General features: G+C 48.9%; 1 protein-coding gene across 4 annotated transcripts in view; it reads left to right on the top strand.

The window, feature by feature from the left end:
* myo1eb (myosin IEb) overlaps positions 1 to 20476 on the top strand; it is a 127083-nt gene that overhangs the window by 61886 nt on the left and 44721 nt on the right. For all 4 annotated transcript variants that reach the window (XM_073061370.1, XM_073061371.1, XM_073061373.1 and 1 more), the window contains 4 exons: positions 3440 to 3523; positions 6536 to 6703; positions 14342 to 14427; positions 15415 to 15496. In XM_073061370.1, coding sequence (XP_072917471.1) covers positions 3440 to 3523; positions 6536 to 6703; positions 14342 to 14427; positions 15415 to 15496 — 420 coding nt within the window. The remainder of the gene's footprint in view (positions 1 to 3439; positions 3524 to 6535; positions 6704 to 14341; positions 14428 to 15414; positions 15497 to 20476) is intronic.

Genomic DNA, 20476 nt, shown 5'->3' with positions numbered 1-20476 from the left:
GTTGTGTGCTCTCGACGGGAGGTGTAGTGTTTACCCCGTTGTGTGCTCTCGACGGGAGGTGTAGTGTTTACCCCGTTGTGTATTCTCGACGGGAGGTGTAGTGTTTACCCCGTTGTGTGCTCTCGATGGGAGGTGTAGTGTTTACCCCGTTGTGTGCTCTCGACGGGAGGTGTAGTGTTTACCCCGTTGTGTGCTCTCGACGGGAGGTGTAGTGTTTACCCCGTTGTGTATTCTCGACGGGAGGTGTAGTGTTTACCCCGTTGTGTGCTCTCGACGGGAGGTGTAGTGTTTACCCCGTTGTGTGCTCTCGACGGGAGGTGTAGTGTTTACCCCGTTGTGTATTCTCGACGGGAGGTGTAGTGTTTACCCCGTTGTGTGCTCTCGACGGGAGGTGTAGTGTTTACCCCGTTGTGTGCTCTCGACGGGAGGTGTAGTGTTTACCCCGTTGTGTGCTCTCGACGGGAGGTGTAGTGTTTACCCCGTTGTGTGCTCTCGACGGGAGGTGTAGTGTTTACCCCGTTGTGTGCTCTCGACGGGAGGTGTAGTGTTTACCCCGTTGTGTATTCTCGACGGGAGGTGTAGTGTTTACCCCGTTGTGTGCTCTCGACGGGAGGTGTAGTGTTTATCCCGTTGTGTATTCTGGACGGGAGGTGTAGTGTTTACCCCGTTGTGTATTCTCGACGGGAGGTGTAGTGTTTACCCCGTTGTGTGCCCTCGACGGGAGGTGTAGTGTTTACCCCGTTGTGTGCTCTCGACGGGAGGTGTAGTGTTTACCCCGTTGTGTGCTCTCGACGGGAGGTGTAGTGTTTACCCCGTTGTGTGCTCTCGACGGGAGGTGTAGTGTTTACCCTGTTGTGTATTCTCGATGGGAGGTGTAGTGTTTACCCCGTTGTGTGCTCTCGATTGGAGGTGTAGTGTTTACCCCGTTGTGTGCTCTCGATGGGAGGTGTAGTGTTTACCCCGTTGTGTATTCTCGACGGGAGGTGTAGTGTTTACCCCGTTGTGTATTCTCGACGGGAGGTGTAGTGTTTACCCCGTTGTGTGCTCTCGACGGGAGGTGTAGTGTTTACCCCGTTGTGTGCTCTCGACGGGAGGTGTAGTGTTTACCCCGTTGTGTGCTCTCGATGGGAGGTGTAGTGTTTACCCCGTTGTGTATTCTCGACGGGAGGTGTAGTGTTTACCCCGTTGTGTATTCTCGACGGGAGGTGTAGTGTTTACCCCGTTGTGTATTCTCGACGGGAGGTGTAGTGTTTACCCCGTTGTGTATTCTCGACGGGAGGTGTAGTGTTTACCCAGTTGTGTATTCTCGACGGGAGGTGTAGTGTTTACCCCGTTGTGTGCTCTCGACGGGAGGTGTAGTGTTTACCCTGTTGTGTGCTCTCGACGGGAGGTGTAGTGTTTACCCCGTTGTGTGCTCTCGACGGGAGGTGTAGTGTTTACCCCGTTGTGTATTCTGGACGGGAGGTGTAGTGTTTACCCCGTTGTGTATTCTGGACGGGAGGTGTAGTGTTTACCCCGTTGTGTGCTCTCGACGGGAGGTGTAGTGTTTACCCCGTTGTGTATTCTGGACGGGAGGTGTAGTGTTTACCCCGTTGTGTATTCTGGACGGGAGGTGTAGTGTTTACCCCGTTGTGTGCTCTCGACGGGAGGTGTAGTGTTTACCCCGTTGTGTATTCTCGACGGGAGGTGTAGTGTTTACCCCGTTGTGTGCTCTCGACGGGAGGTGTAGTGTTTACCCCGTTGTGTATTCTGGACGGGAGGTGTAGTGTCTACCCCGTTGTGTGTTCTCGACGGGAGGTGTAGTGTCTACCCCGTTGTGTGCTCTCGACGGGAGGTGTAGTGTTTACCCCGTTGTGTGCTCTCGATGGGAGGTGTAGTGTTTACCCCGTTGTGTGCTCTCGACGGGAGGTGTAGTGTTTACCCCGTTGTGTGCTCTCGATTGGAGGTGTAGTGTTTACCCCGTTGTGTGCTCTCGACGGGAGGTGTAGTGTTTACCCCGTTGTGTGCTCTCGACGGGAGGTGTAGTGTTTACCCCGTTGTGTATTCTCGATGGGAGGTGTAGTGTTTACCCCATTGTGTGCTCTCGACGGGAGGTGTAGTGTTTACCCCGTTGTGTATTCTCGACGGGAGGTGTAGTGTCTACCCCGTTGTGTGCTCTCGACGGGAGGTGTAGTGTTTACCCCGTTGTGTGCTCTCGATGGGAGGTGTAGTGTTTACCCCGTTGTGTGCTCTCGACGGGAGGTGTAGTGTTTACCCCGTTGTGTGCTCTCAACGGGAGGTGTAGTGTTTACCCCGTTGTGTGCTCTCGATTGGAGGTGTAGTGTTTACCCCGTTGTGTGCTCTCGTCGGGAGGTGTAGTGTTTACCCCGTTGTGTGCTCTCGACGGGAGGTGTAGTGTTTACCCCGTTGTGTATTCTCGACGGGAGGTGTAGTGTTTACCCCATTGTGTATTCTCGACGGGAGGTGTAGTGTTTACCCCGTTGTGTATTCTCGATGGGAGGTGTAGTGTTTACCCCGTTGTGTGCTCTCGACGGGAGGTGTAGTGTTTACCCCGTTGTGTATTCTCGACGGGAGGTGTAGTGTCTACCCCGTTGTGTGCTCTCGACGGGAGGTGTAGTGTTTACCCCGTTGTGTGCTCTCGATGGGAGGTGTAGTGTTTACCCCGTTGTGTGCTCTCGACGGGAGGTGTAGTGTTTACCCCGTTGTGTGCTCTCGATTGGAGGTGTAGTGTTTACCCCGTTGTGTGCTCTCGTCGGGAGGTGTAGTGTTTACCCCGTTGTGTGCTCTCGACGGGAGGTGTAGTGTTTACCCCGTTGTGTATTCTCGACGGGAGGTGTAGTGTTTACCCCGTTGTGTATTCTCGACGGGAGGTGTAGTGTTTACCCCGTTGTGTATTCTGGACGGGAGGTGTAGTGTTTACCCTGTTGTGTGCTCTCGACGGGAGGTGTAGTGTTTACCCCGTTGTGTATTCTCGACGGGAGGTGTAGTGTTTACCCCGTTGTGTGCTCTCGACGGGAGGTGTAGTGTTTACCCCGTTGTGTATTCTGGACGGGAGGTGTAGTGTTTACCCCGTTGTGTATTCTCGACGGGAGGTGTAGTGTTTACCCTGTTGTGTATTCTCGATGGGAGGTGTAGTGTTTACCCCGTTGTGTGCTCTCGATGGGAGGTGTAGTGTTTATCCCGTTGTGTATTCTGGACGGGAGGTGTAGTGTTTACCCCGTTGTGTATTCTCGATGGGAGGTGTAGTGTTTACCCCGTTGTGTATTCTCGACGGGAGGTGTAGTGTTTACCCTGTTGTGTATTCTCGATTGGAGGTGTAGTGTTTACCCCATTGTGTGCTCTCGATGGGAGGTGTAGTGTTTACCCCGTTGTGTATTCTCGATGGGAGGTGTAGTGTTTACCCCGTTGTGTCGTTTAACTCGTGGTGTGCTCTCGACAGGAAGAATATGTGCAGGAGGGGATCAAGTGGACACCCATCGAGTATTTCAACAACAAGGTCGTGTGCGATCTCATAGAGAACAAGGTGAGTAGCTGAGTCAGGGTGGGGAAAAGAGAGGTTGGTCACCAGGCGGAGGGAAGAATGAGGGGATGCAGAGGTTGGGGGTGAGTGGGATGAAAGAATCGGGCAGATGGGAGGAGAAGGCAGGTGGGAAGGGTGCTTGGGCAGAGAGTAGTGTTGAGGGGTTAAACAGTGACTGGGTAGGTTTACAGAAGTGATGACAGTGCTCAGTCTGGCCGTGAGGGATGGGGGAGTGAGGGAGAACGAGCAGTTGGCAGCAGAGGGGAGGAGTGGGTGAGGGTTATGGGAGGGTAAGAGGAAGGGAGAGGGCAGGGAGGCAGGAAGGTGGTGGGAAGGGGCTGCGGGAGGAATGGCTGAGAGTTGGTTGTGGAAAGCAGGTATTTGTGAGGGTTGATTGACAGGCAAAGGAGGTGGAGCCAATGGGTGATGGTCAGAATGGTGTGGGGGTGATGGGTGATGGTCAGAATGGTGTGGGGGTGATGGTCAGAATGGTGTGGGGGTGGGGGGTGATGGTCAGAATGGTGTGGGAGTGATGGTCAGAATGGTGTGGGAGTGGGGGTGATGGTCAGAATGGTGTGGGAGTGATGGTCAGAATGGTGTGGGAGTGGGGGTGATGGTCAGAATGGTGTTGGGTGATGGGTGATGGTCAGAATGGTGTGGGGGTGATGGTCAAAATGGTGTGGGGTGATGGGTGATGGTCAGAATGGTGTGGGAGTGATGGTCAGAATGGTGTGGGAGTGGGGGTGATGGTCAGAATGGTGTGGGAGTGATGGTCAGAATGGTGTGGGGTGATGGGTGATGGTCAGAATGGTGTGGGGGGTGATGGTCAGAATGGAGTGGGGGTGATGGTCAGAATGGTGTGGGGGGTGATGGTCAGAATGGAGTGGGGGTGATGGTCAGAATGGTGTGGGAGTGATGGTCAGAATGGTGTGGGAGTGGGGGTGATGGTCAGAATGGTGTTGGGTGATGGGTGATGGTCAGAATGGTGTGGGGGTGATGGTCAAAATGGTGTGGGGTGATGGGTGATGGTCAGAATGGTGTGGGAGTGATGGTCAGAATGGTGTGGGAGTGGGGGTGATGGTCAGAATGGTGTGGGAGTGATGGGTGATGGTCAGAATGGTGTGGGAGTGATGGTCAGAATGGTGTGGGAGTGGGGGTGATGGTCAGAATGGTGTGGGAGTGATGGTCAGAATGGTGTGGGGTGATGGGTGATGGTCAGAATGGTGTGGGGGGTGATGGTCAGAATGGTGTGGGGGGTGATGGTCAGAATGGTGTTGGGTGATGGGTGATGGTCAGAATGGTGTGGGAGTGATGGTCAGAATGGTGTGGGAGTGGGGGTGATGGTCAGAATGGTGTGGGAGTGATGGTCAGAATGGTGTGGGGTGATGGGTGATGGTCAGAATGGTGTGGGGGGTGATGGTCAGAATGGAGTGGGGGTGATGGTCAGAATGGAGTGGGGGTGATGGTCAGAATGGTGTGGGGGGTGATGGTCAGAATGGAGTGGGGGTGATGGTCAGAATGGTGTGGGAGTGATGGTCAGAATGGTGTGGGAGTGGGGGTGATGGTCAGAATGGTGTGGGGTGATGGGTGATGGTCAGAATGGTGTGGGGGTGATGGTCAGAATGGTGTGGGTGTGGGGGTGATGGTCAGAATGGAGTGGGGGTGATGGTCAGAATGGTGTGGGGGTGATGGTCAGAATGGTGTGGAAGTGGGGGTGATGGTCAGAATGGTGTGGGGGTGGGAGTGATGGTCAGAATGGTGTGGGGGTGATGGTCAGAATGGTGTGGGGGTGGGGGTGATGGTCAGAATGGTGTGGGGGTGATGTTCAGAATGGTGTGGGGGTGGGGGTGATGGTCAGAATGGTGTGGGGATGGGGGGTGATGGTCAGAATGGTGTGGGGGTGACGGTCAGAATGGTGTGGGGGTGATGATCAGAATGGTGTGGGGGTGGAGGTGATGGTCAGAATGGTGTGGGGGTGATGGTCAGAATGGTGTGGGGATGGGGGGTGATGGTCAGAATGGTGTGGGGGTGACGGTCAGAATGGTGTGGGGGTGATGATCAGAATGGTGTGGGGGTGGAGGTGATGGTCAGAATGGTGTGGGGGTGATGGTCAGAATGGTGTGGGGGTGGAGGTGATGGTCAGAATGGTGTGGGGGTGATGGTCAGAATGGTGTGGGGGTGGAGGTGATGGTCAGAATGGTGTGGGGATGGGGGGTGATGGTCAGAATGGTGTGGGGGTGACGGTCAGAATGGTGTGGGGGTGATGATCAGAATGGTGTGGGGGTGGAGGTGATGGTCAGAATGGTGTGGGGGTGATGGTCAGAATGGTGTGGGGATGGGGGGTGATGGTCAGAATGGTGTGGGGGTGACGGTCAGAATGGTGTGGGGGTGATGATCAGAATGGTGTGGGGGTGGAGGTGATGGTCAGAATGGTGTGGGGGTGATGGTCAGAATGGTGTGGGGGTGGAGGTGATGGTCAGAATGGTGTGGGGGTGATGGTCAGAATGGTGTGGGGGTGAGTGGTGATGGTCAGAATGGTGTGGGGGTGGAGGTGATGGTCAGAATGGTGTGGGGATGGGGGGTGATGGTCAGAATGGTGTGGGGGTGAGTGGTGATGGTCAGAATGGTGTGGGGGTGATGGTCAGAATGGTGTGGGGGTGGGGGGTGATTGTCAGAATCGTGTTGGGGTGATGGGTGACGGTCAGAATGGTGTGGGGGGTGATGGTCAGAATGGTGTGGGGGGTGATGGTCAGAATGGTGTGGGGGTGATGGGTGATGGTCAGAATGATGTGGGGGTGGGGGTGATGGTCAGAATGGTGTGGGGGGTGATGGGAGAGGGGGATTGTATGGGCAGTATCAGAGAGGGAAGGGGAGAGGCCCCAGGGAAGTGGGACATAGAGGAGTGGTGAGGAAAATCCAGAGGGAACGGCTTGGGGATGTGGGCTTCGAAGGAGAACGGAGGACGGGGAGCAACAGTGGCAGGCGCACCGACTCCCTCGCCCTCCTCTTGTACAGAGCCCTCCCGGCGTGATGTGTATCCTGGATGACGTCTGCGCCACGATGCACGCCAAGGGCGAAGGTGCAGACCAGACCCTCCTGCAGAAGCTGCAGTCACAGATCGGCAGCCATGACCACTTCAACAGCTGGAACAAGGGCTTCATCGTCCACCACTACGCAGGCAAGGTGAGAGCTCTGATGACAGGGGTCCTGGAGACGCGAGTCCGGTACATCACTGATTATGGGTGCTTATGCACAGTGGCTCGCACGATGGCTCAACAGTGCCAGTGATCAGGGTGCAGTTCCCACCTCTGTCTGTAAGGAGTTTGTACATTCTCCCCGTGACTATGTGGGTTTCCTCCGGGGGCCCTGGCTTCCTCTGGAGATGTGCAGGTTAGGATTAGTGAGTTGTGTGCACTGGAAGCTTGGTGACACGTGCGGTCTTCCCCCAGCACAATCCTCGCTGATTTGATTTGATGCAAGTCAAGTCAAGTCACTTTTTATTGTCATTTCGACCATAACTGCTGTTACAGTACACAGTAAAAACAAGACAACGTTTTTCAGGACCATGGTGCTTCATGAAACAATACTAAAACTACATTGAAACTATGTAAAACAACACAAAAACTACACTAGACTACAGACCTACCCAAGACTGCATAAAGTGCACAAAACAATGCAGGCAGTTTCATAAAGACAAAAGGCACAGTAGAGGGAAGTAGGTTGGTATCAGTCCAGGCTCTGGGTATTAAGGAGTCTGATGGCTTGGGGAAAGAAACTGTTACCTAGTCTGGTGGTGAGAGCCCGAATGCTTCGGTGCCTTTTCCCAGATGGCAGGAGGGAGAAGAGTTTGTATGAGGGGTGTGTGGGGTCCTTTATAATGCTGTTTGCTTTGCGGATGCAGCGTGTAGTGTAAATGTCCGTGATGGCGGGAAGAGAGACCCCGATGATCTTCTCAGCTGACCTCACTATCCGCTGCAGGGTCTTGCGATCCGAGATGGTGCAATTTCCAAACCAGGCGGTGATGCAGCTGCTCAGGATGCTCTCAATACAACCCCTGTAGAATGCGGTGAGGATGGGGTTGGGAGATGTGATCTTTAATGATGGTGATGTATGGTCCTGCATCTTTCAACTGCACAAAGGAGCATCTGACATTCAGGGTATGGTGGATGGTGGCTGGGTTTGACTCCAGGAGACACAGGAGACAGCAGACACTGGAATCTGGAGCAACACACAACCTTCTGGAAGAACTCAGCGGGTCAAACAAAGCCCATCTCTTTCCTCAGACACTGCTCAGCCCACTGAGTTCCTTCAGCATCTGGGATTGGGGCTTGATTTCTGTCTCGATTTCTTGCTGCTTTTCAAAGTCAAGGTGAAGACAGAGGAGCAAAATTAGGCCATTTGGCCCATCGAGCCTGCCCCATTATTCAATCATGGCTGATCCATTTTCTCCCCTCCTCAGCCCCACTCCCCGGCCTTCTCCCCATAACCTTTGATGCTGTGTCTAATCAAGAACCTATCAAGCTCTGCCTTAAATACACCCAACGACCTGGCCTCGACAGCTTTCTGTGGTAATAAATTCCACAAATTCACCACCCTCTGGCCAAAGAAATTTCTCCATTTCTCTGCTTTAAATGGATGCCCCTCTATCCTGAGGCTGTGCCGTCTTGTCCTAGACCCCCCCACCACCACCATGGGAAATATCCTTTCCATATCTACTTTGGCAAGGCCTTTCAACATTCGAAAGGTTTAGGTGAGATTCCCCCTCATCCTTCTAAATTTCAGCAATGGTAGACAAGGGAGATGCAGTAGATGCTGTGTACTTGGATTTTCAGAAGGCCTTTGACAAGGTGCTGTACAGGAGGCTGCTTAGCAAGATAAGAGCCCGTGGAATTATAGGGGAGTTGCTAGTATGTTGGAGCATTGGCTGGTTGGCAGAAAACAGAGAGTGGGAATAAAGGGATCCTATTCTGGCTGGCTGCCGGTTACCAGTGGAGTTCCACAGGGGTCAGTGTTGGGACCGCTGCTTTTTAAAATGTATGTCATTGATTTGGACTGTGGGATTAATGGATTTATGGTTAAATTTGCCGATGATATAAAATAAGTGCAGAAGCGGGTAGTGTTGAGGAAACAGAGAGCCTGCAGAGAGACTTAGATAGTTTAGGGGAATGGGCAAAGAAGTGGCAAATGAAATACAATGTTGGAAAGTGTATGCTCTGCACTTTGGTGGAAGAAATAAACAGGCAGACTGTTATTTAGATTGAGAGAGAATTCAAAATGCAGAGATGCAAAGTTAAAGTAACACCAGGTTTGAGACAAAACAAAAGAGATGGTTGTTGACTTCAAGAGGGCACGGAGCGACCACTCCCCGCTGAACATCGAAGGTTCCTCGGTAGAGATCGTAAAGAGCACCAAATTTCTTGGTGTTCACCTGACAGAGAATCTCACCTGGTCTCTCAACACCAGCTCCATAGCAAAGAAAGCCCAGCAGCATCTCTACTTTCTGCAAAGGCTGAGGAAAGTCTATCTCTCACTCCCATCCTCATCACATTCTACAGGGGTTGTATTGAGAGCATCCTGAGCAGCTACATCACTGCCTGGTTCGGAAATTGCACCATCTCGGATCGCAAGACCCTGCAGCGAATAGTGAGGTCAGCTGAGAAGATCATCGGGGTCTCTCTTCCCGCCATCACGGACATTTACACTACACGCTGCATCCGCAAAGGAAACAGCATTATGAAGGACCCCACGCACCCCTCGTACAAACTCTTCTCCCTCCTGTCGTCTGGGAAAAGGCACCGAAGCAGTCGGGCTGTCACGACCAGACTATGTAACAATTTCTTCCCCCAAGCTATCAGACTCCTCAATACCCAGAGCCTGGACTGACACCTTTGTGCCGTATTGACCTTAATGTCGTATTATTATTTATTGTAATGCCTGCCCTGTTTTGTGCACTTTATGCAGTCCTGGGTAGGTCTGTAGTCTAGTGTAGTTTTCTCTGTGTTGTTTTTTTTACGTAGTTCAGTCTAGTTTTTGTACTGTGTCCTAAAAAACATCTCATTTTTACTATGCACTGTACCAGCAGTTATGGTCGAAATGACAATAAAAGTGACTTGACTTGACTTGGGAGTCCTTGTGCAAGATACCCTAAAAGTTAACCTCCAGGTTTAGTCAGTTGTGAAGAAGGCAAATGCAATTTTGGCATTAATCTCTAGAGGTATAGAATGAGAGGCAGGGATGTGATGTTGAGGCTCTATAAAGCACTTTGTGAGACCACACTTGGAGTATTGTGTACAGTTTTGGGCTCCTTATTTTAGAAAAGGATATGCTGACATTGGAGAGAGTTCAGAGAAGATTCATGGGAATGATTCCAGGAATGAAAGGGTTACTGTATGAAGAACGTCTGGCAGCTCTTGGGCTGTAATCCCTGGAGTTCAGGAGAATGAAGGAGGATCTCACTGAAACATTCCGAATGTTAAAAGGCCTGAACAGATTAGATATGGCAAAGTTACTTCCCATGGCAGGGGATTCTAGGACAAGAGTGTACGGCTTCAGGATTGAAGGACATCCATTTAGAACAGAGAGGCAGAGAAATTACTTTAGTCAGAGGGTGGTAAATCCGTGGAATTTGTTGCCACGAGCGGCTATGGAGGCCAAGTCATTGGGTGCATTTAAGGCAGAGATAGATAGGTTTTAGATTAGCCAGGGCACTGAGGGGTATGGGGAGTGGGCACCGGAGTGGGGATGACTGGAAGAGTTGGATCAGCCCATGATTGAATGGTGGAGCAGACTCGATGGGCTGAATGGTCTACTTCAGATCCTATATCTTATGGTCTTACAGACCCAGAGCTATCAAATGTTCCTCTTATGAGAACCCTTTCATTCCTGGAATCATCCTTGCCAACCTCCTCTGAACTCTCTCCAATGCCAGCATATCATTTCTTAGATAAGGAGCCCAAAACTGTTCAAAATACTCAAGGTGAGGCCTCACCAGTGCCTTATAAAGCCTCAGCAGCCCATCTTGTATTCTAGACCTCTTGAAATGAATACTAATATTGCATTTGCCTTCCTCACCACCGATTCAACCTGCAAGTTAGGGTGTTCTGCACAAGGACTCCCAAGTCCCTTTGCATCTCAGATTTTTGGATTTTCACCCCATTTAGAAATAGTCCACATGTTTATTTCTACTACCAAAGTAGAGCATGCATTTTCCAACATTGTATTTCATTCGCCAATTTCTTTCCCATTCTCCTAATCTGTCTAAGTCCTTCTGCAGCCTCCCTGCCCCTCCACCAATCTTCATATCATCTGCAAACTTGGCAACAAAAGTCATCATCTAAATCACTGATATATATCATAAAAAGAGGTGGTCCCAACACTGACCCCTGAGGAACACTATTAGTCACTGGCAGCCAACCAGACAAAGGCTCCTTTTATTCTCACTCACTGCCTCCCACCAATCAGCTAATGCTCTAACTATGCTAGTAACTTTCTAGTAGTACCATTGGCTCTTAACTTGGTAAGCAGCTTCATGTGTGACACCTTATGAAAGGTGTTCTGAAACTCCAAATATACAACATCCACTGCATCCCCTTTATCTATCCAATGTGTAATGTCCTTAAAGAATTCAAGCAGGTCTGTCAGGCAAGATTTTCCCTTAAGGACACCATGCCGACTTACTCCTATCTTGTTTTTATCACCAAGTACTCATCCGTAACAACTGGCTCCAACAACTTCCCAACCACTGAGGTCAGTCTAACTGCTCTATAATTTCCTGCTGCTTCCTCCTTTCTTAAAGGGTGGAGTGACATTTGCAATTTTCCAGTCCTCTGACACCATGCCAGAGTCCAGTGATTTTTGAAAGATCATTACTAATGACACTACAATCTCTAACGCTACCTCTTTCAGAACTCTAGGGTGCAGTTCATCTGGTCTGGGTGACTTATGTATGTAACACTTACCCAACAGGCTGGTATTGTACATGTACCTTTAGGTCTTTCAGCTTTTTGAGCACCTTCCCCCTTGTAATAATAACTGTACTCACTTCTCTCCCCTCACACCCTTCAACACCTGACACGCTGCGAGCGTCTTCGACAATGAAGGCTCATGCAAAATGCTCACTTTGTTCACCTGCCATCTCCTTGGCCCCCATTATTATTTCTTCCCTTGTCAGCCACGGTTGTACTATTTTGCCATTTGCAGTTTTCTTTGTTTTTGGAATACATCTATCCTGCACCTTCCTCATTTCCCCCAGAAACTCACACCATTGCTGCTCTGCTGACATTCCTGCTAGCATCTCCTTCCAGTTTACTTTGACCAATTCCTCTCTCATACCACTGTAATTTCTTTTACTCCACTGAAATACTGCTACATCAGACTATCAAGTTTCAAACAACACACACAAAAGTTTCAAGTTGAACTCAGTCATATTGTGATCACTGCCTCCTAAGGGTTCTGTTACCTTAAGCTCTCCAATCACCTCTGGTTTATTACATACAACCCAATCCAATAAAACTGATCCCCTAGTATGCTCAACAACAAGCTGATCTAAAAAGCCAGCTCGTAGGCATTCAACAAACTCACTCTCTTGAGGTCCATTGCCAACCTGATTTTTCCAATCTGCATGTTGAAATACTCATATGGCTAAATAGTACACCTGTGGCTGACAAGGGAAGTCAAAGCTGAAGTAGAAGTAAAAGAGAGGACATACAACAAAGCAAATATTAGCAGGAAGGTAGAAGATTGGGAAGTTTTTGAAAACCTACAGAGAGCGACTAAAAGAATTATTAGGAGGGAAACGTGATTTCCCCAATCAACCTGCATGTTGAAATCTCCCATGACTATCATAATATTGCCTTTTTTATTTCCCGTTGTAATCTAGTCCCATCCCAGCCACTGTTGGGAGGCCTGTATACAACTGCCAGCAGGGTCCTTTTACCCTTGGAGTTTCTCAACTCAACCCCAAGGTTTCAACATCTCCTGATCCTATGTCACATCTTTCTACTGCTTTAATGCCATTCTGTACCAGTAGAGCCACGCCACCCCCTCTGCCTACCTTCCTATCCCTCCGATACAGTGTGTAACCTTAGACATTCAGCTCCCAACTACAACCATCCTTCAGCCACAGTTCAGTGATGGCCACATCATACCTGACAATCTAATTTTGTAACTAGACCATTCACCTTATCTCTTATACTCCGTGCATTGAGATGTAGCACTTTGAATACTATACTTGCTACCCTTTTTGATTTTGCATCCCCGGTGCATGATACTCACCCTGCTGGCTGCAATTCTGTCCTATCATTTCCTGCCCTTCCTGACTGCACGCTATCCGTCCTATCTGGAGTCCCTTCGCTCTGGTTCCCACCCTCCTGCCAAAGTAGTTTAAATCATCTGTAACAACTCTAACAAATCTGCCCGCGAGAATACTGGTCCCCCTCAGGTTCAGGTGCAACCCAACTTTCGTCCTCCCCCAGAAGAGATCCCAATGATCCAAGAACCTGAAGCCATGCCTTATGAACCGGCTTCTCAGCCACACATTTATCTGCCAAATCACCCTATCTCTACCCTTACCGGTGCATAGCACCGACAGCAGCCTGGATGTCCTGCTTCTCAGCTTTCTGCCTAGCTCTTTAAATTCTCTTTTCAGGACCTTTTTGCTTTTCCTTCCTTTTTGCTATTCCTTGGTGTCAATATGTGCCAAGATATCTGGCTGCTCTTCCCTCCCTTTCTAAAATGCTGTGGATGCAATCTGAAACGTCCCTGACCCTGGCACCTGGGAGGCAACGTACCATCTGGGTGTCCTGTACATGTCCACAGAATCTCCTGTCTGGTCCCCTGACTAGTGAATTTCCTATCACTACTGCTCCCCTCTTCTCCCTCTTTCCCTTCTGCACCACAGACCCATATTCAGTGCCAGTATCTCAGTGCCACAGATTCAGTGCCAGTAATCCAGTCTCCATGGCATTCCCCTGCAAGGTCATCCTCACAACAGTATCCAAAATGGGATATTTATTATTGAGGGGAATGGCTACAGGGGTGCCCTGTGCTAACTGCCTATTCACATTTTCATTTCTCCTGACAGTCACCCAGGTACTTGCCTCCCCCAAATTAGGGGTGACTACTTCCCTGTAGCTCTGATCAATTACCCTCTCACACTCCCGTACAAGCTGAAGGTCATCCAGCTGCTGCTCCAGATCCCTAACACCGTCTTCAAGGAGCTGTGACCGGATGAACTTCACGCAGATGTCGTTCCCCAGGACTCCGACATCCGGCGTGAGAACACACAGTGGCCATTTACTACACTAGATACAACAAGAGGAAAAGAGGAACCTTTCCCAGAGCCAGTTCCTCTTTTAGGCCGAAGCCTCCTTTGAGCCATTAAACATAGATTATACATAATTTTTACAGAAAGAACACAATTAGAACAAATAGAAGCAAATTCCATTGTAGTGCAAAGTGGTCACAGTGTTACTGTACTAAGGCAGTGATTGGGGCTGTCCTGGCTGGTTTAAGAACTGAATGGTTGAAGGGGAGTAGCTGTTCCTGGACCTGGTGAGGTGGGACTTCAGGCTTCTGGACCTCTGCCCAATGGGAGCTGTGAGAAGGTGGCTCGACCTGGATGGTGGGAATCTTCGATGATGGACCTTGCCTTCTTGAGGCAGTGCCTCCTGCAGATACCCCCGGAGGTAGGGAGGGGTGTATCTGAGATGTATTGGGTTGAGTCCACTGCCCTCTGCAGCTCCCTGTGCATTCAAATCGCCGTACCAGCCCGCGATGCAACCAGTCAGGACACTTTCAACGGCACGTGTTATCCGCCCCTAGGTCTCGTACGACGTGGAAGGCTTCTGCGAACGGAACCGAGACGTCCTCTTCACCGACCTCATTGAGCTGATGCAGAGCAGTGAACTGTAAGTAGTGGCCAGTTAAACACCATCAAAGGGACTTCCTTTGTCACACGTACGGCACAGTATATCGCAACACACCGTTCGCAACAACGACCAACACAGTCCGAGGATGGGCTGGGGGCAGCCCACAAATGTCGCCATGCTTCTGGCACCAACGTAGCGTGCCCACAGCCCACTAACCCTAACCCGTACACCTTCGGAACGTGGGAGGAAACGAGAGCACCCGGAGGAAACCCACACGGTAACAGAGAGAACATACAAACTGCTTACAGACGGCAGCTGGAATTGAACCCTGATCTCTGACACTGTAAAGCATTATGCTAACCGTTACGCCACCATGTTGGCCTATGTAATTCCCGTGGTGGCCGTTCCTCTGGGAACTGTATTACCAGGTGGGCTCCCTGTCCTTGGGTTGGGCCAAGACGGGACCATCCCAACAGGGGCAAAAACTTCAGATTCAAGATTGTTTCATGTCACTTCTGGAGTAAAGGAGAACAAAATAACTGTTGCTTCGGATCTGATGCAGCGAAAAAAATACCACGATAAGATAAAGAATAAAATAATAAAAAGAACAAAATAGATACAAATACGTAAGCATGAAAAAGTCTACAGACGCTGAAACCCAAAGCAACAGACACTATGTGCTGGAGGGATTCAGCAGGCCAGGCAGCATCTATAAGATGGTTTATATAAATGGATTGATTGTATGTCCATAAAGTGACGCCATTAACAGTCCATGAGCAGGTGGGTGGGATCAATCCCTCGTGGTGATACTGGCTCTTTTCCAGCACCTTTCTGTATATTTGCCCTTGATGGCGGGTAGGCTGGTCTGGTGATGCGTTGGGCAGTTTTGGCTCCTCCTTCCTGCCCACCACAGTACAGTCTCAATGGGGAGAAAGTGCGCATGAGGGATTCTCGGCAGTACTGACCTGACCCAGGGTGCCTGCACTGGGTGACCTTTCACCATGACCTTTGCCCTCCTCTCCACAGACCGTTCATTCGGGACCTGTTCTCGGAAAACCTGCACGTGGACAAGAAGGGGCGTCCGACTACAGTCAGCAGTAAGATTAAGGTACTGGCTTCGGGGGCGGTGACCGGGGGAATAGGAACAGGCGGACTGGGCTATAGAGCTGGAGGGAGGAATTTCTGCTTATGTTTAAGGGTCCGGGGAGAGGTACATTGGCCACTGGGGTCATATGCACAGGAATACTCAGCTTCTCTTGCACATGCAATGCTCCACTCCCCATCATACTCTCCTTCATCCCAAACCTCCAACCCTCCTTCCTCTCCTTGCTCCCTACCCCTTTCCTCTCCACAACCCTCCCCCTACGCTGCTCTCCCCATCTCCTTCCCCACACACCCTCTCTTCCTTTTTCCCGCCCCTGCCTGGCTGCCCTTCTCACCCCCCACCACCCTCACCCCGTCTGACACTCTCACCCCATTTGATACTCTCACCACCCCCCACCATTCTCACCACCCCGCCTCTTCCCCGTCACCAACACTCTGGGGAGAAATATTCAGTGGTCAGTTAACGACCAACCGGGTTCTTGTTGAGGTGTGGGGGAGGGATTCCCCAAAGAGAATGCAAACTCCACGAAGAAAGATGGTGGGAATCGAACCTGCTTCTCTCCAGCTGCGACTCTGCCTGCTGTGCCACTGTATCACCTGGTGATTTCCTGACCCTGTTCTCGTGTTAGCAAAGCTATGTAAACTCTCTGTTTGGTTGGGGGAACTTTCCCCCTTAGCTCTGGGCAGAGTGGACCCAGCGTGACGCTCCTCCCTTTCACCTGAAGTCCTGCTCTGTTGTGTATTTAACATTGAGTGATATTGGGAATGTATTGTTTGATGAAACATTCGTCTTCATTTAAATAATTAATTATGAGTTGTATGTAAAAAAATAACTGAATAGTGCTATCATCTTTGCTGTTGTGTGCTGGGGCAGCAGGCTGAGGGTAGCAGACACCAACAGAATCAACAAACTCATTCGTAAGGCCAGTGATGTTGTGGGGTGTGGAACTGGACTCTCTGACGGTGGTGTCTGAAAAGAGGATGCTGTCCAAGTTGCATGCCACCTTGGACAATGACTCCCATCCACTCCATAACGTACTGGTTAGGCACAGGAGTACATTCAGCCAGAGACTCATTCCACTGAGATGCAACACTGAGCATCATAGGAAGTCATTCCTGCCTGTGGCCATCAAACTTTACAACTCCTCCCTCGGAGTGTCAGACACCCTGAGCCAATCGGCTGGTCCTGGACTTATTTCCACTTGGTGTGATTAATTTATTATTATTTAATTATTTATGGTTTTATATTGCTATATTTCTACACTATCCTTGGTTGGTGCGGCTGTAACGAAACCCAATTTCCCTTGGGATCAATAAAGTCTGTCTGTCTGTCTGTCCGTACATCATGATGCTACCATGCCATGCTACAGTAGAACTAAGAATATACACTACATTCCCAGCATAACATAAGATGGTGAGAGGCAGTGATCGTGTGGGTTTTTCCCAGGGCTGAATTGGCTAACATGCGGGGGCACAGTTTTAAGGTGCCGGGAAGTAGGTACAAGGGGGATGTCAGAGATAAGTTTTTCACACACAGAGTGGTGAGTGCACTGTTGGTGAGTGTGGTGGAGACAGATTCAATAGGGTCTTTTAAGAGACTCTTAGTTAGTTACATGGAGCTTAGAAAAATAGAGAGCTACACGGTAGGGTAGTTCAGGCAGTTTCAGAGTAGCACATTTTCTTCACAAAAGGAGTTTTAAAAAAAATGCGGAATACAGGCAAATTCACAGGTTCATAAACTGTGAGTACTGGGTGATAATAATCATCAAAAAAGAGCAGAAATGGCTGGTTACATCGGAAAGATTGATGTGTTTGATTACACAAAAGATAACTGGATATTGTTTACTGAGCAAATTGAACAGTATATTAAAGCAAATGAAATAGCCAGTGAGAAACAGTACCAGTTTTGCTGACTGCAATAAATGGAAGAGCATACAGTTGCTTAGGAGTTTAACTGCTCCAACTAACCCAGCCGAAATGAGCTTTGCTGATAACTTGAAAGCAGTGCAGGAGCATTTAGAACTGAAACCATTGATGATTGCAGAACACTTGAGGTTTCGTAAGTGCACTCAAAAGAAAGGAATATCCAATTAAGCGTATATGGCTGAATTGAAGAGGTTGTCTGGACATTGTCAGTTTGGCTTTATGATGCACTGAGAGATTGTTTAGTTTATGGAATCTTACAAGAAAGCATTCAGAAACAGCTCCTAACTGAAGCACAACTCACATTTAAGAGAGCAGTTGAAACTGCTGTTTCAATGGAAACAGCAGACGGACGTAATTGAATTGCAATCAGGAATAAAAGTGAACTGAACAAAATTGCAGTGTCTAGACAGAGACCTGCATTGCCAGACAAATTGTATTTCCATTGTGGCAGGAACTCACATACACAGACCAATACAGGTTTAATTGAATTTACTTTATTTCTTACATCCTTCACAAACTTGAGCAGTAAAAATCTTTACGTTACATCTCCATCTAAATGAGCAATGTGCAATCATAGTAATCTATAATAAATAGAACACTCAATGTAACATAGAAATACATTCAGATCAGCGTGAGTTAATCAGTCTGATGGCCTGGTGGAAGAAGCTGTCCTGGAGCCTGTTGGTCCTGGCTTTTATGCTATGATACCATTTCCCAGATGTGGAATAGATTGTGGATCCTTTGGGCCATGCCCTTTTTACACACTTGTCTTTCTAAATGTCCTGAATCGTGGGAAGTTCACAACTACAGATGCGCGGGGCTGTCCGCACCACTCTCTGCAGAGTCCTGTGATTAAGGGAGGTATAGTTCCCGTACCAGGCAGTGATGAAGCCAGTCAGGATGATCTCAATTGTGCCTCTGTAGAAAGTTCTTAGGATTTGGGAGCCCATATCAAACTTCCTCAACTGTCTGAAAGAGGCACTGTTGTACCTTTTTCACCACACAGCTGGTGTGTACAGACCAGGTGAGGTCTTCAGTGATGTGGATGCTGAGGAACTTAAAGCTGTTTACCCTCTCAACCCCAGATCCATTGACGTCATTCGGGGTTAGCCCGTCTCCACTCCTCCTGCAATCCACAACCAGCTCCTTTGTTTTTGCGACATTGAGGGAGAGGTTGTTTTCTTGACACCACCATGTCAGAGAGATGAAATTGCAGAAAATGCAACAAAGGAGGACACATACAAAGAGCACATTGGGCAGACAAAGTTACTGGACTGCACAGGAAAGAGAAGAAGATATAAATTCAAGTTGCAGTTTCAAAAAGACCACTAATGTTCCTGCTGTTGATGAAAGCTCTGATAATGATGAGTGACAGCACTGGGTAGCCTTGAGATTTCCAATGTGAAAGCTAACAATAGACAAGCAATATGCCTTACACCAGAGTGAATGGCAAGTTAATTAAAATGGAATTGGACACTGGTTCGGATGTTTCAGTCACCCTTGCAACATGAGTTTGAACAGCATTTCAAAGATACTAAACTGAAGCCTGCAGATATCCAACTAAGAACTTATACTGGAGAAAAGATGACTCCTGTGGGAGTGACGTTCCTAATAATGAAACACAAGAACCAACAAGCCACATTGGGCTAGTGTGTGGTAAAAACAGGAGGGCCAACATTGTGGGGTTGTGAGTGGCTGAGACAGCTACACTTGATTGAAGATCCATCCATCATTTCCATGCTACATCCCCCGCAGCAGAGTCAAATTAAGAAAGGTATTGGATGAGGACGCAGCAGTGTTCAAAGATGTTATTGAAAAACTCAAACATATCAAAAATAAAATAATGTTAAATGAAAATACCACACCCAAGTTTTCCAAAGCCCGTCCAGTTCCTTATACCATCCCCACTAAAGTTAGCCAGAAGCTAGATCGCATGGAGGCTGAAGGAATTCTTTCCAAGGTTGAGTAAACAAGATGGAGCAGTGGAAACCTGATAGGATGAATACTAACCAATCAGGAGGGATGGACAACAGGGGTATAAATACTCATGCATACTGATGCTCACGCATCGCCCCTGATGAAGATGGCAGTTGGTCATCGAAACGTCAGTTAAAATCGATACCTGTACCCAGCTGGAAGCCCGAGAAGAGTTTATTTGTCATATACGCCAGGAAGGTACTAGATCCTTTTGCTTTAATACAGATTGGGCAGATCTCACTAATTTTTACTCTATTATCTGCCCTCTCTTTGGCTTTTATGCTGGCTTTGACTTCTCTTGTTAGCCACAGTTGTGTCAACTTGCCTTCAGAATAATTCTTCCTCTTTGGGATGTATATATCCCGTGCCTTCCGAATTGCTCCCAGAAATTCCAGCCATTGCTGCTCTGCCATTATCCCTGCCAATGTTTTTTCCAACTCCTCTTTGATGCCTCTGTAATTCCCTTTACTCCACTGTAATTCTGATACATCTGGCTTTAGCTTCTCATTCTCCAATTTCAGGGTGAATTCAATCATGTTATGATCACTTGACACTAAGGGTTCCTTTACCTTAAGCTTCCTAATCAATTCTGGTTCATTGCACAACACACAATCCAGAGAAGCTGATCTCCTAGTGGGCTGAACCAGGAGCTGTTCTGAAAAGCCAGCTCCTCCTGCAATCCTGCACCAACCCGACTTTCCCAATCTTCCTGCATATTGAAATCCTCCATGACTATTGGAACATTGTCCTTTTGGCATGCATTTTCTACCTCCCGTTGTGATCTGCAGGCCACAGTCCTCACTACTGTTTGTGGGTCTGTATGCAACTCCCATCAGGGACTTTTTACCCTTGTAGATCCTTAGCTCTCTCCACAACGATTCAACACCTTCTGACCCTATGTCACCTTTTTCTAATGATTTGATTTCATTTTTTTCCAGCAGAGCAAAGCCGTCTCTTCCTGCCTGTCCTTTCATTACAATGTGCATCCTTGGACATCAAGCTCCCGGCTGTAATCTTCTTTCAGCCATGATTCAATGATGGCTCCAACCTCATACCTGCCAATCTGCAACTGTGCCGCAAG

Source organism: Hemitrygon akajei, chromosome 11 (assembly GCF_048418815.1).
Source record: "Hemitrygon akajei chromosome 11, sHemAka1.3, whole genome shotgun sequence".
Taxonomy (NCBI): Eukaryota; Metazoa; Chordata; class Chondrichthyes; order Myliobatiformes; family Dasyatidae; genus Hemitrygon; species Hemitrygon akajei.
This window is presented reverse-complemented; position numbering and strand designations above follow the sequence as displayed.